We start from the raw sequence: 16,812 nt of genomic DNA, 5'->3' as shown, positions 1-16,812 counted from the left end.
AATCCCTTAGATTCTGGAGCAATAACATTCATCTTTAGTGGACTTTCTCAAAATTTTGATTAACTTTCTTATAACTGGGAAACTATTGGATTAATGGACATTTTTATAGATACATATTTTGTTGGGAATTAAAAATCCTTTATTATGACCTAACTTCCATGAAAATCGAGGGGAAATTAAGGGAATTATACCCAATTTTCTACTTGGGAGTTTTATTAATTTTACATTTTACTCCGAAAATATCCAGTTTTTTCATTTTTTTATAGATACACTTTTTGATCTAAATTAAATACCTTATCCATTAATCCAACTTTCATGAAAATCGGTGGGAAATTAAGGGAAATACGGCGAAAACACAAAAAATTATCTGCATACCCATCTACTTTCCTCAGTCGAGCTACATATGTTGACTGTATCGAATGCTTTTGAGAGATCTGAGAGTACGTTCAGCAGTACTCGGAGGGAGGGGGGAATAAGGTGCGATCTGTAAAAATTAATAAAACAAGAGATGATCAAGAAAAAGCTGTTTTTATTCTTAATTACTAAGAAAACAAAAATATTTATGTATACATATAAAACGAGTAATTTTTGTGCAAAAAACATTAAATACAATAGAAAAAAGAAACAAACGATAAAGTGTTAAATCCCTCACCAATGCGCATGACAGTCGTGTATGATGACATTATTTAAAAAAAAATATGGCAATATTTTAAATTTTTATATAAAAAAAAACAATAATATAAGACGGTTTGTTCCAAAGCGTTATTCATACTTATACAATATAATCAAGCATAAAAACTTTTATTACATTATTAATAATAATAATTAATTTGTTTCTATTTTTGGTGAAAGCATTATAGGAATAATATCGAAAATAAAAGGCTGAGTAGGTTTACTTATACGGAAATCATCCAAAAATAGAGACCGATTTACTTAATAATAAATATATTGCACAGAATAAACAACTCAAATTTGTCAGTGATGTAAACGTATGTACTCAAATTACTGATTGCATTTAAAACTAATAAATTTGGAATGATTACTTACCAAGGCATTGGACCACAGTGATACATAATTACATCACCTTTAATATTAACTTTACCCATTAGGCTGAGTACAATATAACCGAATTCAAATTGTTTATTTTGCTAAAAATCCATAACATCCGACTTTAAAAATCAATAACTCTGGAATCCTGTACAATTAAAGCTACACATACAATAATAATAATAAAGTTTTTTTTTTTTTTTAATCGAAATTATTAGACCATAGCAGTGCATAGAATGCTAGCTGCTGCCTAGTACTACTTACTAGTGAAAATTAAAACGAAATATTATGTCGCTGGCAGTCTCGATGGAGGAGGAGGAGGAGGTTTTTGTTTAATTAAGGTTTTTTAGAATTATGTTATGGCGTCCTGGCAGTACCTGAAATAAGAGGAATTAATGAAATAACAACGTATTTAATCAAAAAAAAAACAGATTGTTACAGGATTAATTACGCTTTAGACCTAACTTTTATTCATTTGGTTAAAATATTTAAAAATGACTTGTTCCCGTGTTGCAGGTAGAAGCGCACGTCAAAGGCTAGTTTTTTATTTCCGAAGTTTGACATTCTGGGGTCCAGTTCCACTTTTTGTGTTTACAAAGAAGAGCGGTAAGGGGAGAAATAACGGTTGAGAACTGGGGAATAAAACGCCTGTACCGATGACACGTCGGACTTCGGTGGTGTTCTTTGGAGTCGGAATGTTCAATACGGCCGTCACCTTATCTTTATCGACAACATATCCTAAATACTTAAGTTCGGATCGACAAAATTTACACTTATCCTGAGAGAGTGTTATTCCGGCTCTATGAAATCTCTGGAAAATCTCTTCCAAAACCTCTAAAAGTCTCAGAAATACAAATTCCGTCATCTAAATAAACAAAGGCATGTGGCTCCCAATAAGGTATCTACCAATCGCTGCCAAGTTGCAGGGGCATTCGTCAACCCAAATGGCATTCTCTTAAATCGATAAAGTCCCCGACCAGGAACAGAAAAACTAGTTTTATCACGTGAATGTTCATCAACCTCGATTTGCCAATATGCAGAGTTAATATCTAACGAAGTAAGATACTTTGCATTTCTTAATTTGTCCAAAATACTATCAATAAAAGGGATCGGATAAGCATCCTTAGCCATAACAGAATTTAATAAGTTTGATATTCCACGCAAAATCTCCATTTACCATTACCTTTCGGTACTACTAAGGCAGGGAAAGACCAGGCAGATTGTGATGGCTCGATAATGTCGAGTTGCAGCATGTTATCAACCTCCTCATCGATAATCTTTAGAGTGGCGGGTGAGAATCTATAAGGGCGCAAACGAATGGGCTTCACTAAATCTGTTCGACCAAGCTTACCACCCATTAAAGAAAAGTACTTTGAAATCAATTTATCCAATGCGGATCGCTGTTCTGGTGTTAAAGTTTCCTGAGGAATAATGGCTTCAGTGATACAGATTTCATGAGACGGCACACCAAAATACCAACAACCATTTTGCAAATCAGGAACGACACCAATAGTTTTCCAAAAATCAGTACCCAATATCGAAGGACAACTCAATTTCTCCACCACCAAAACACTGCAAACCGCTACCTTATCATACAAAACAATAGGTAAGTTAATTGCGCCAATCACTTTACTAGAACTATGATTTCCAAAATTGCACTGAGAAAAGGGTGATGAATTGTTGAAAAACTCTTCGCCAGCTCATCGGAACCTAAAGGATTCGTGACATCATTAGATTAGAATAAGTAAACACGGGTACATTCCGCTTCAAGGTGGAATTAGATTGGGGAGGAAAGGAATAGTTCCTCGATGGGGAATAATAAGAACACGTTATTGGGTTAACTGGATCCTGTGAAATAACGTTCATAGAAGGAATGCTGTAAAGCGACTGAACTAAATGTATCGAAGTGTGGTCACAAAAAGTTGGTGCTGTTCGAGTGAACTGAATTGAAGCAGGCCGAAACGAACAAGACGGACCTGGATTTACAGATACCGTCGAAGGAATCACATTTCATTCACAGTCATTTCTCCAAAAAATGACTAAAAAGTCTTCAGACTAGTCTATAAATAAATAATTTTTGAATTTCGACATCTAGAACGCTAGAAACAAAGTTTTTTGTTCCTTACATGCACTCCTAAAACAACAATTCCATTATCTTGACTTGTAGTGAATGGATTTTAGTCATTTTTTCAAAAAAGACTTAAAAACTCTTCAAAGCAGTCCATAAATCAATAATTTTCAAATTTTAACCAATAGAACCCAAGATATACACTTGCCAATCAGAGACAAATTATTTTGTTGCTTACAAGCACTCCTGAAACAACAATTCCATTATCCTGACTTTTTGTTGATGGATTTTAGTAATTTCTTTAAAAAGTTACTATAAAATCTTCAAACTTTTTCTAGAAGGTCCAACTTAACCTTTAGGACATGTACCACTTTCACATTCTCATGTCGGGCAGTAGAATGTCCCACAGATAATAGATGGTAAGCAAAAGTTGATTTCCGTGACATTCCGGAGTCTCTATGCTTGTCATACAGGCTTAAATATTCCAATACCCTAGTGTGAATTTGACGTCCAGATTGACCTACATAAACCGCATTGCAATCCCTGCAGCTCAACAATTAAACTCCCGATTTAGTTAAGTTATAGTTCTTATTAGTATTAAGTTATAGTTAGGAGTTGTAATGTGATCTGTGTAGGTCTGGGCCTGATGATGCTCCGATAGGAACGAAACACGTGTAGCTTTCAACAAATTATATGGATTTGATGAGACCGTGACTTTGTGTTCTTACCTTTGTTTTGTTATAGTTCTTGTTTCTAGTGTTAATCAAATAATTATAAAGAGTCTTGGAACGAAATGGAAACATTTTGGTTTTTTAGCAACGTGTACAAAAACGTTACCGAAATAACTGAGACAATGAAATTTTAAATTGTGTATATCTGGTTTATTATATACTATGTTGTAAGACAATTATAAATCAATAATTTCTGAATTTCGACTACTAGAACCCAAGATATTCACTTGCCAATCAGAGACAAATTATTTTGTTCCTTACAGACACTCCTGAAACACCATTATCTTGACTTTTTGTGGATGGATTTTAGTCATTTCTTCAAAATATGACTAAAAAGTCTCCAGACTAGCCTATAAATCAATAATTTCCAAATTTCGACTACTAGAACCCAAGATATTCCCTTGCCAATAAGAGACAAATTATTTTGTTCGTTGCAGGCACTCCTGGAACAAAAATTCCATTATCTTGACTTTTTGTTGAAGGATTTTAGTCATTTTTTCAGAAAATGACTAAAAAGTTTTCAGACTAGTCTATAAATCAATAATTTCGAAGTTTCGACTACTAGAACCCAAGATATTCACTTGCCAATAAGAGATAAGTGATTTTGTCCTTACAGGCACTTCTGAAACAAGAATTCCATTATCTTCACTTTTTGTGAATGGATTTTAATCATTTCTTCAAAAAATGACTAGGAAGTCTTCAGACTACTATAACTAATAACTTCTAAATTTCGACTACCAGAACCCAAGATATTTACTTGCCAATAAGAGACAAATTATTTTGTTTCTTACAGGCACTCCTGGAACAAGAATTCCATTATCTTGACTTTTTGTTGATGGATTTTAGTCATTTTTTCAGAAAATGACTAAAAAGTTTTCAGACTAGTCTATAAATCAATAATTTCGAAGTTTCGACTACTAGAACCCAAGATATTCACTTGCCAATAAGAGATAAGTGATTTTGTCCTTACAGGCACTTCTGAAACAAGAATTCCATTATCTTCACTTTTTGTGAATGGATTTTAATCATTTCTTCAAAAAATGACTAGGAAGTCTTCAGACTACTATAACTAATAACTTCTAAATTTCGACTACCAGAACCCAAGATATTTACTTGCCAATAAGAGACAAATTATTTTGTTTCTTACAGGCACTCCTGGAACAAGAATTTCATTATCTTGACTTTTTGTTGATGGATTTTAGTCATTTTTTCAAAAATGACTAAAAAGTCTTCAGACTAGCCTATAAATCAATAATTTCCAAATTTCAACCACTAAAACCCAAAATATTCACTTGCCAATAAGAGACAAAGTCTTTTGTTCCTTACAGCTACTCCTGAAACAACAATTCCATTATCTTAACTTTTTGTGGATGGATTTTAGTAACTTTTTCAAAAAATGACTAAAAAGTCTTCATACTAGCCTATGAATCAATAATTTCTAAATGTTGACTACTAGAACTCGAGATATTCACTTGCCAAAAAGAGACAAATAATTTTGTTCCTTACAGGCACTCCTGGAACAAGAATTCTATTATCTTGACTGTTTGTTGATGGATTTTAGTCATTTCTTCAGAAAATGACTAAAAAGTCTTCAGACTAGCCTATAAATCAATAATTTCCAAAATTCGACTACTAGACCCCAAGATATTCACTTGCCAATAAGAGACAAATTATTTTCAGTTTCGTGTTTGTGACCCAATATCTTCAATATTGCGGAGGGTTGTTGGGTGGGGTCAGAAATAAAACAGAAACCTGTTTACCTAAATGTCGACGTTTCGACTTATATTAAGTCATCCTCAGGACACTGGTTGGTTCTACATTGTAAAAGAAAACACTTGTGATGTCTGTAATTCGCAAGTTGTCTGCTGATGTTCGCCCATTTCTTCTGGTTATTTTCAGTTTCCGCAATATTGAAGATATTGGGTCACAAACACGAAACTGAAAATAACCAAAACTTGGAACATCGATAGACTGGAACGTAACAACATGGGATTTTTGGAAAATATAAAACGTAATCATGGAATACAAACCTATGAATACTTGAAGAAATGGGCGAACATCAGCAGACAACTTGCGAATTACAGAAATTACAAGTGTTTTCTTTTACAATGTAGAACCAACCAGTGTCCTGAGGATGACTTAATATTAGTCGAAACGTCGACATTTAGGTAAACAGGTTTCTGTTTTATTTCTGACCCCACCCAACAACCCTCCGCAATAACAAATTATTTTGTTCCTTACAGGCACTCCTAAAACAACAATTCCATTATCTTGACTGTTTGTTGATGTATTTCAGTCATTTCTTCAAAAAGTTACTAAAAAGTCTTCAGACTAATCTATAAATCAATAATTTCGAAATTTCGACTACTAGAACTCAAGATATTCACTTGCCAATAAGAGACAAAGTCTTTTGTTCCTTACAGGCACTCCTGAACTAAGAATTCCATTATCTTGACTTTTGGCGAATGGATTTGAGTCAGTTCTTCAAAAAGTTACTAAAAAGTCTTCAGACTAGTCTATACTTAATGTAGTTGTACTTTAAACCAATACTAATTTTTATTCGGAATGTTTTTTATTTATCAATGCAACATAATACATGTTCTACTTAAAAAGAAGAAATATACAACAGACACAAAATAGCGGTAAAATATTCAATCAAATTTAAAAAACTTACGTTTAACGAAAGACAGCATAAAGTGAAAACAATAAAAAATATTTAATTTGAGGGACTGCCCCTAGCGACTAACCGCCGAACTATTCTTTTCCAGTTTTAACTGAAAATTCTAAGTGGGAAAGAGAAATAAGATATTGCAACCAGATTGGATTAGATTTGTTACCACGTTGCCAGAATGGACAGGCGGGAAATTTGAATTTATATTAGCATTTGACTACTCGGAAAACTAACAAACTACTGGCAATTCCTTAGACTTTAGGGTCACAAAAACCATAAAAAGCTTAACTACAGTGCCACTAACCAAGTTAATCATCAAATAGAAATTTTATTAAGAGTTTTTCCTAATTGCGTTAAAATTGGCAGAGTAATTCCCATTCATAAGAAGGACACTAAGTCGACTACTACAACTCTAGATATTCACTTGCCAATAAGAGACACATTATTTTGTTCCTTACAGGCAATCCTGAAACAAGAATTCTATTACGAGGGCTGTTCAATAAAGACTCAGACTCTCGCCACGAGCAGCTGTGTAATACAGGTGGCGCGATCTCGTAGTCATGGCATGAAACAATATACCAATAACTATTCACAGTACAAATTTGGTAACGATCTGATCATTAGTGCTCAAGTAGTGACATTGCGAAGAAGACGTGTATGAAAGTCGCCTCTAATATTTACAATGTCTGGATATCGAGAACAACGTTACGCGATTAAATTTTTGGTAAAATCGAACAAAAAACCACTCAAAACATATCGTGAGTTAAAGAATGTGAACTAAAGAATGTGTATAAATCAATAATTTCTGAATTTTGACTACTAGAACTCAAGATATTCACTTGCCAATAAGAGACAAGTGATTTTGTTCCTTACAGTCACTCCGGAAACAAGAATTCAGTTTTTTTGACTTTTTGTCAATGGATTTTAGTCATTTCTTCAAAAACTGACTAGGAAGTCTTTAGACTAGTCAATAAATCAATAATTTCTAAATTTCGACTACTAAAACCCAAGATAATCACTTGCCAATAAGAGACAAATTATTTTGTTCCTTACAAGCACTCCTGGAACAAGAATTTAGTTTTTTTAACTTTTTGTGCATGGATTTTAATAATTTCTTCAAAAAATGACTAAAAAGTCTTCAGACTAGTCCATAAATCAATAATTTCAAAATTTTGACTACTGGAACCCAAGATATTCACTTGCCAATAAGAGACAAGGGATTTTGTCCCTTACAGGTGTTAAAAATAACTGATAAAATGTAATAAATATTGAGCGGTACGGGCTAAAACAAGATAGTGCGGCAGAAAAAACAATATCGAATTACCAAGTGCCGAGTGTCGGCGTGCAAAACAAAGACTTAATTGTATCGGGCCAAGTGTTCGTCATTTTAGTTTTTAGCTTAGTTAGTCTTTACTTAGATTTGTTCAAAGTAGGGTGTCGCTTAATAAAAAACTTGTTTACGACCCGGACGTTTTATCTACCTTTTTGCGTAACGAACTGCATAAAGTAGGTAAAATTTCATAACAGGCATTCCTGCAACAAGAATTCAGTTTTTTTTGACTTTTTGTAAATGGATTTTAATCATTTCTCCAAGAAATGACTAAAAAGTCTTCAGACTAATCTATAAATCAATAATTTCCAAACTTCGACTACTAAAACTCAAGATATTTACTTGCCAATAAGAGACAAGTGATTTTGTTCCTTACAGGCACTCCTAAAACAAGAATTCCAATATCTTGACTTTTTGTTAATGGATTTTAGTAATTTTTTCAGAAAATGACTAAAAAGTCTTCAGACTAGCCTATAAATCAATAATTTCTGAATTTCGACTATTAGAACCCAAGATATTCACTTGCCAATAAGAGACAAAGTCTTTTGTTTCTTACAGGCATTCCTGAAACAATAATTCCATTATCTTGACTTTTTGTGGATGAATTTTAGTCATTTCTGCAAAAATTGACTAGGAAGTCTTCAGACTAGTCTATAAATCAATAATTTCTAAATTTCAAAGACTAAAACCCAAGATATTCAATTGCCAATAAGAGACAAAGTCTTTTGTTCCTTGCAGGCACTCCTGGAACAAGAATTCCATTATCTTGACTTTTTGTGAAAGGATTTTAGTCATTTCTTTAAAAAATGACTAAAAAGTCTTCAGACTAGCCTATAAATCAATAATTATTGAATTTCGACTACTGGGACCCTAGATATTCACTTACAAATCAGAGACAAACTATTTTGTTTCTTACAGGCACTCCTGGAACAAGAATTCTATTATCTTGACTTTTTGTTGATGGATTTTAGTCGTTTCTTCAAAAAGTTACTAAAAAGTCTTTAGACTAGCCTATAAATCAATAATTTTTGAATTTCGACTACTAGAACTCAAGATATTCACTTGCCAATAAGAGACAAAGTTACAGACACTCCTTAAACAAGAACTGCATTATCTAGATTTAAGGAGAATGGGTTTTATTAATTTTTTTTAAAAAAAGGACCCTAAACTGCCTGGAAAAAATATGTAATACTAATAAAATAAATAAATAAAAAAAAACTCCAATTCCTTTGAATAATACAATCAAACACCCTGAATATCTGAAACAGGGGAAATATGACTGTAGCTCTCTGGAAAAGAAAATAAAATTGATTAAAGGACAAAAAAGGAACCTGAGAGAAGACAAAAAATGCATATAATCCCCATATTAATATAAAAGATCCCTATTTAATAAATAAATAAATATAAGATCCCCATTTTGCCAAATGACATCGACACACTCATTCTTAACAAATAAGCATCTTTCTGCTCTGCTCCGGAACATTCGCGAACCTCCTACCTCTGTACTGAGATGTCGCGAGGCGTGTTTCGGGACCTTCGACTGCGTACACCATGAAATTCTTATTTTACTTATTTTAAGACGTTAACCAGCTTTAATCTATAAAAATGTTCCATAAAACCTACCTTATGCTTCACGTGATTTCTTCTCCTTTTTCTTCTTAAGGAACGAGGGGGTCCTCAAGCCCTTCTTCTTCTTCTTGTCCTTTTTGGGAGAACCCTCGGAAATGGAACGGTCCTAAAAGTTAAATTGAAAATTCATTACAACGTTTTAACGTTATTTTTATCGTTTTACCTCTTTACTACTTTGCGACAAAGTGCTCATATGAGCGTCTGATTGATCCCCGTTCACGGTGTTCTCTCCTAAAGAAAAAAAAAACGATAATTAATAAAACGTCATCGATTATTTCCCAGGTGTCAACCCCCCCCTCATAAAAATTTGGAACAATTTCAAAGTTAAGTTTTGTGTTTTTTAAGTGTCGTTCCCTAAGAACCATGTCTTGTAGCATTTTCAAATTATTTCTGACACCTTATTGCTGGCAAAAAAAATGACAATGAATTTTGTTAAGTTACGGTAAATTTACAAACTGTCAGGTGTCAATTTTGGGTATATCTCAAAAAGTAATAAATTCTCAAAAAAATTATGGAGACGTTAAATAAAGCCTTAACTGTTTACTAGCGATTGCCGTTTAAATGACTTCTGTAATTTATTTAGCAAAGAAACGACAACGAATTTTGTTAAGCAGCAATAAATTTACAACCTGTCGGGTGACAATTTTGCATATATCTCAAAAACTGATAACTTCTCAAAAAATTTATAGAAACATTAAATAAACCCTTAACTGTTTACTAGCGATTGCCGTTTAAATGACCCCTGTAAGTAATCTATCAAAGACGTTACAACGAATTTTATTAAGTAGCAATAAATTTACAAACTGTCGGGTGTCAATTTCGGGCATATCTGAAAAACTAATAACTTCTCAAAAAATTTATAGAGACATTAAATAAACCCTTAACTGTTTACTAGCGATTGACATGTAAATGACTCCTGTAACTTATCTAGCAAAGAAACGACAACAAATTTTACTAAGCAGTACTTTGAAATTATTCCAAATGACCAACTGATCGGTTACCTGATACGCTCCAGCACCACCGTCTGTTCAACACGGTTACCTTGCGTTCTTACAAACAAATCAAACCAAAAAACACGAGATAAGCATAAAAAATTTGATTTATTTAAACAAACATTAACCAAAGCCTTGAATGAACCTTAAAACGTATGTACAGTTAAAACTTTGCACCGTCGAAACCCATCCAGTCGCCGGAATCATCTAAGGGCGAGTGATTTTCTTTATTTTCGTCATTAAGATCGTTCGTACCGTCGCTACTAAACACGATATCGGTGGTGAAAACGATGTTTCTCGGCACCAACTTGGACTTTGACCGATAGAAATTCACTTCGTTGCAAATGACTAGGTTTACCTCTGAACTGGACTTTAAAGGACCAGAGTGACTTCTGAGGTCATTCTTAGGTGGACTCTTGATTTCATCATCAAGAAGATTAACCTTGGCCTCTTCGCTTATTGGGGATAACGCTACGTGCCTGGGTTTACTTCGGAAGTCTTTGGCAGCAGCAGATTCTCCTTGTTTTTCCCATAAATCGACCAGATCCGCGGGAGGACGCAGGGGGATTTCGTCAACATTAATCGGCGTTTTTTTAACAGGCATTTGTGCTCTTGCAGCAGGACTAATGGCGATCCACAAACTCTCCGAGGACAACTTTGAGTCCTTCTTAAAAGAAGTGACCGAAGTGTCCCACCCTGGTGATTCAGTAGAGTTTGAATGCTTCTCAGGAGTAGACTGGGCGGCACTATTGTGTGACACGTCTTGCATAAAGGAGTCGAACTCACTCTTTTCTATAGAAGCGAAAAACGAGTCCAGTAGGTCCGAAACGTATTCGGAAATAGTGAAAATCTTATCCGAGATGCTCATGAAACTATCCGAGTCGCTAGAGTCGTCCGCAAACCTCTGGTCCGCTTTGAGGAGGTCGATGACGTAGCCGGTTATGGCGACCCTTAAGTCATTAAGACCCACTGAGCACAAGGACTCTGGATAAAGCTCCTTGAAAAGCTGGAGTAGTTTCCCGAGGAACTTTTTGCACTGCCGATCATCTGTTTCGGGAAACAGCACCAGTTCCCGCATCTCGAAACCCTGCTCAATCAAATAATCGGCCATTAACTCTCCCATTTTCATGAACCTCTTGTCACTGATCTCCTCGCTGTTGGGTAAAACGAACGAGAGATCCTCAATCCCCTCGTCGAAGCTTCTCCTGTTGTCGTGACGCTTCAACAGGCCCTGGACCTCTTTTATCACGTCCACTGCAGCCTCATAACCGTTCGCCATCTTCTGAAAGTCCGCACTGAATGTCTCCGCTTGTTTTATAGACTCGGTTTTGTCGTAGTGGCTCACAAAGTCAGCAGATGCTTCTTTTTCGTATAAACTGATGAATTCTGTTGATGCAGAGTCTTCCAATTCTGGTTCACTGTTGATTTTAACCTCATCATCATTGTCCAGGACAGCAAGGGTTTCAGATGGATTCATTGAATTATTGTGAGCGTTGAAATTTGTTGATGAATAGTGTTGGGGAGCATATTCTAAGTTCGGCACCTCCTTGAAGTCTGTTAAAGGATGGTCTTGTTCAACGGGTTCTAAGTTCGGCCCTTCCAACTGTGGTTCACTGTAAATTTGATCCTCGTCATTATTTACTTCCTTGGGTTCTTTGGTAAGAGTTCCAGGATGTCCATCAATAGGATGTTCTTCACAAGTTGTAAGAATGTGTCCGGGTTCGTTGAAATCCGTTGACGTATAATCTTGGGGAGCATATTCTAAGTTCGGCACCTCCAAATCTGGTTCACTGTAGTGAGTTCCTGTTTCATTGAAGTCTGTTAAAGGATGGTCTTGTTCAACGGGTTCTAAATTTGACTCCTCCAACTGTGGTTCACTGTAAATTTGATCTTCGTCATTATTTATTTTCTTGAGTTCTTTGGTAAGAGTTCCAGGATGTCTCTCAATGGGAGGTTCTTCATAAACTGAAATAATGTCACTAGGTTCCTTGAAATCCGTTGATAAATAGTCTTGGCACACGGGTTCTAAGTAGGACTCTTGTTCACTATAATGAGTCACACCCAGATCTTCGTCAATAGGTTCTGACTCGACCAGAGGTTCTTCACAAGCAGGAATAATAGGCGCACTCGCTTTTACTACTGGTTCATTGAAATCCGTTGGAGGATAATCTTGGGAGATAGATTTCAAGTTAAGCACCTCCAATTCTGGTTTACTGTAGTGAGTTTCTCTTTCATTTAAGTTTGTCAAAGGATGGTCTTGTTGAACAACTTCTAAATTCGACCCCTCCAACTGTGGTTCACTGTAAATTTGATCCTCGTCATTATTTACTTCCTTGGGTTCTTTGGTAAGAATTCCAGGATGTCTCTCAATGGGAGGTTCTTCACAAACTGAAATAATGTCACCAGGTTCCTTGAAATCCGTTGATAAATAGTCTTGGCACACGGGTTCTAAGTGGGACTCTTGTTCACTATAATGAGTCACACCCAGATCTTCGTCAATAGGTTCTGACTCGACCAGAGGTTCTTCACAAGCAGGAATAATAGGCGCACTCGCTTTTACTACTGGTTCATTGAAATCCGTTGGAGGATAATCTTGGGAGATAGATTTCAAGTTAAGCACCTCCAATTCTGGTTTACTGTAGTGAGTTTCTCTTTCATTTAAGTTTGTCAAAGGATGGTCTTGTTGAACAACTTCTAAATTCGACCCCTCCAACTGTGGTTCACTGTAAATTTGATCCTCGTCATTATTTACTTCCTTGGGTTCTTTGGTAAGAATTCCAGGATGTCTCTCAATGGGAGGTTCTTCACAAACTGAAATAATGTCACCAGGTTCCTTGAAATCCGTTGATAAATAGTCTTGGCACACGGGTTCTAAGTGGGACTCTTGTTCACTATAATGAGTCACACCCAGATCTTCGTCAATAGGTTCTGACTCGACCAGAGGTTCTTCACAAGCAGGAATAATGGGCGCACTCGCTTTTACTACTGGTTCATTGAAATCCGTTGAAGAATAGTCCTGGGAGATGGATTTCGAGTTTGTCACCTCCAAATCTGGTTCACTGTAGTGAGTTTCTCTTTCATTGAATTCTGTTAAAAGATTGTATTGTTCAACGGGTTCTAAGTTCGACCTTTCCAACTGTGGTTCACTGTAAATTTGATCCTCGTCATTATTTACTTCCTTGGGTTCTTTGGTAAGAATTCCAGGATGTCTCTCAATGGGAGGTCCTTCACAAACTGAAATAATGTCACCAGGTTCCTTGAAATCCGTTGATAAATAGTCTTGGCACACGGGTACTAAGTGGGACTCTTGTTTACTGTAATAAGTCACACTCAGATCCTCGTCAATAGGTTCTGACTCGACCAGAGGTTCTTCACAAGCAGGAATAATAGGCGCACTCGCTTTTACTACTGGTTCATTGAAATCCGTTGGAGGATAATCTTGGGAGATAGATTTCAAGTTAAGCACCTCCAATTCTGGTTTACTGTAGTGAGTTTCTCTTTCATTTAAGTTTGTCAAAGGATGGTCTTGTTGAACAACTTCTAAATTCGACCCCTCCAACTGTGGTTCACTGTAAATTTGATCCTCGTCATTATTTACTTCCTTGGGTTCTTTGGTAAGAATTCCAGGATGTCTCTCAATGGGAGGTTCTTCACAAACTGAAATAATGTCACCAGGTTCCTTGAAATCCGTTGATAAATAGTCTTGGCACACGGGTTCTAAGTGGGACTCTTGTTCACTATAATGAGTCACACCCAGATCTTCGTCAATAGGTTCTGACTCGACCAGAGGTTCTTCACAAGCAGGAATAATAGGCGCACTCGCTTTTACTACTGGTTCATTGAAATCCGTTGGAGGATAATCTTGGGAGATAGATTTCAAGTTAAGCACCTCCAATTCTGGTTTACTGTAGTGAGTTTCTCTTTCATTTAAGTTTGTCAAAGGATGGTCTTGTTGAACAACTTCTAAATTCGACCCCTCCAACTGTGGTTCACTGTAAATTTGATCCTCGTCATTATTTACTTCCTTGGGTTCTTTGGTAAGAATTCCAGGATGTCTCTCAATGGGAGGTTCTTCACAAACTGAAATAATGTCACCAGGTTCCTTGAAATCCGTTGATAAATAGTCTTGGCACACGGGTTCTAAGTGGGACTCTTGTTCACTATAATGAGTCACACCCAGATCTTCGTCAATAGGTTCTGACTCGACCAGAGGTTCTTCACAAGCAGGAATAATGGGCGCACTCGCTTTTACTACTGGTTCATTGAAATCCGTTGAAGAATAGTCCTGGGAGATGGATTTCGAGTTTGTCACCTCCAAATCTGGTTCACTGTAGTGAGTTTCTCTTTCATTGAATTCTGTTAAAAGATTGTATTGTTCAACGGGTTCTAAGTTCGACCTTTCCAACTGTGGTTCACTGTAAATTTGATCCTCGTCATTATTTACTTCCTTGGGTTCTTTGGTAAGAATTCCAGGATGTCTCTCAATGGGAGGTCCTTCACAAACTGAAATAATGTCACCAGGTTCCTTGAAATCCGTTGATAAATAGTCTTGGCACACGGGTACTAAGTGGGACTCTTGTTTACTGTAATAAGTCACACTCAGATCCTCGTCAATAGGTTCTGACTCGACCAGACGTTCTTCACAAGCAGGAATCATGTGCGCACTTGCTTTAACTACTGGTTCATTGAAATCCGTTGAAGGATAATCTTGGGAGATGGATTTCAAGTCGAGCACCTCCAATTCTGGTTCACTGTACTGAGTTCCTGTTTCATTGAAGTCTGTTAAAGGATGGTCTTGTTCAACGGATTCTAAGTTTGACCCCTCCAACTCTGGTTCACTGTAAATTTGATCCTCGTCATTATTTACTTCCTTGGGTTCTTTGGTAAGAGTTCCAGGATGTCCCTCAATAGAATGTTCTTCACAAGTTGAAAGAATGTGACCAGGTTCCTTGAAATCCGTTGATAAATAGTCTTGGCACACGGGTACTAAGTGGGACTCTTGTTTACTGTAATAAGTCACACTCAGATCTTCGTCGATAGGTTCTGACTCGACCAGAGGTTCTTCACAAGCAGGAATAATAGGCGCACTCGCTTTTACTACTGGTTCATTGAAATCCGTTGGAGGATAATCTTGGGAGATAGATTTCAAGTTAAGCACCTCCAATTCTGGTTTACTGTAGTGAGTTTCTCTTTCATTTAAGTTTGTCAAAGGATGGTCTTGTTGAACAACTTCTAAATTTGACTCCTCCAACTGTGGTTCACTGTAAATTTGATCCTCGTCATTATTTACTTCCTTGGGTTCTTTGATAAGAGCTCCAGGATGTCTCTCAATGGGAGGTTCTTCACAAACTGAAATAATGTGACCAGGTTCTTTGAAATCCGTTGATAAATAGTCTTGACACACGGGTACTAAGTGGGACTCTTGTTCACTATAATGAGTCACACCCAGATCTTCGTCAATAGGTTCTGATTCGACCAGAGGTTCTTCACAAGCAGGAATAATGTGGGCACTTGCTTTAGCTACTGGTTTATTGAAATCCGTTGAAGAATAGTCTTGGGACATGGATTTTACGTTCGGCACCTCCAACTCTGGTTCACTGTAGTGAGTTCCTGTTTCATTAAAGTCTGTTAAAGGATGGTCTTGTTGAACAGCTTCTAAGTTCGGCCCTTCCAACTGTGGTTCACTGTAAATTTGATCTTCGTCATTATTTACCTCCTTGGGTTCTTTGGTAAAAGTAAGAGAAAATTCTTCACAAGTTGGAATAATATGATCTCCCGGTTCTGCTGCGTCTTGTACTTGAAACACTTGCTCGCCATACACTTTTGCCTCTCGTTTATCTGCTGTACGAGCAGTTTTCTCAACAATATAAGTTGCAGGATTATAGTCATCAGTCAATTGTTCCATATCTTCGGTCTCACTTGCATTTTTACTGAAAACAGTTTGGTTCTCATAGCAATCTTCTCTAAACAACTCAGAGACTCCTTGAAGGGCAATATGAGTATCATCAGAATCCTTTAATTGGTTTACAACCACTGGTCTCTTGTTCACTCCCTCCTCCTTTGATTCTGTAACAACTTCCTCGTCAAACGGATCTAGATCGTCAATGTTCGATGACCCATTCCCGTAATTGCCGAAGATCCCCGATGAGACATTGTCCGAGGTCTTCTGATCTCCTGGACTAACTGAGTCCTTGAGGCACAACGTCGTTTCCTGGTTAATCTTCTGCCCCTTGAGCTCAGAAAGGTCGTCGTCGTCAGAAGTGGGATCTTCGGCAAGCATTTCTTGATCTTGCTCATTAAACTCGTGAGTGCGATCACTGATCAATTTATTGCACATGTCATCT

General features: G+C 36.5%; 1 protein-coding gene and 1 long non-coding RNA gene across 3 annotated transcripts in view; one reads left to right on the top strand and one right to left on the bottom strand.

Annotated features, from left to right (window-relative positions):
• Window positions 1–509: 509 nt before the first annotated feature.
• LOC126747989 (protein hu-li tai shao) overlaps window positions 510–16,812 on the bottom strand; it is a 106,172-nt gene continuing 89,869 nt past the window's right edge. For both annotated transcript variants that reach the window (XM_050456979.1, XM_050456980.1), the window contains 3 exons: window positions 9,640–9,707; window positions 9,471–9,582; window positions 510–1,424 (listed from right to left, as the gene is read on the bottom strand). In XM_050456979.1, coding sequence (XP_050312936.1) covers window positions 9,472–9,582; window positions 9,640–9,707 — 179 coding nt within the window. In that variant the 3' untranslated portion in view covers window positions 510–1,424; window position 9,471. The remainder of the gene's footprint in view (window positions 1,425–9,470; window positions 9,583–9,639; window positions 9,708–16,812) is intronic.
• Window positions 13,264–15,675, top strand: LOC126747990 (uncharacterized). Its single transcript, XR_007664576.1, has 3 exons — window positions 13,264–13,411; window positions 13,835–14,680; window positions 15,527–15,675. It is a non-coding gene; the product is annotated as an uncharacterized LOC126747990 (long non-coding RNA).

Source organism: Anthonomus grandis, chromosome 20 (assembly GCF_022605725.1).
Source record: "Anthonomus grandis grandis chromosome 20, icAntGran1.3, whole genome shotgun sequence".
Lineage (NCBI taxonomy): Eukaryota > Metazoa > Arthropoda > Insecta > Coleoptera > Curculionidae > Anthonomus > Anthonomus grandis.
The sequence above is the reverse complement of the archived record's forward strand: the minus strand, read 5'-3'. Positions and strand labels throughout refer to the sequence as shown.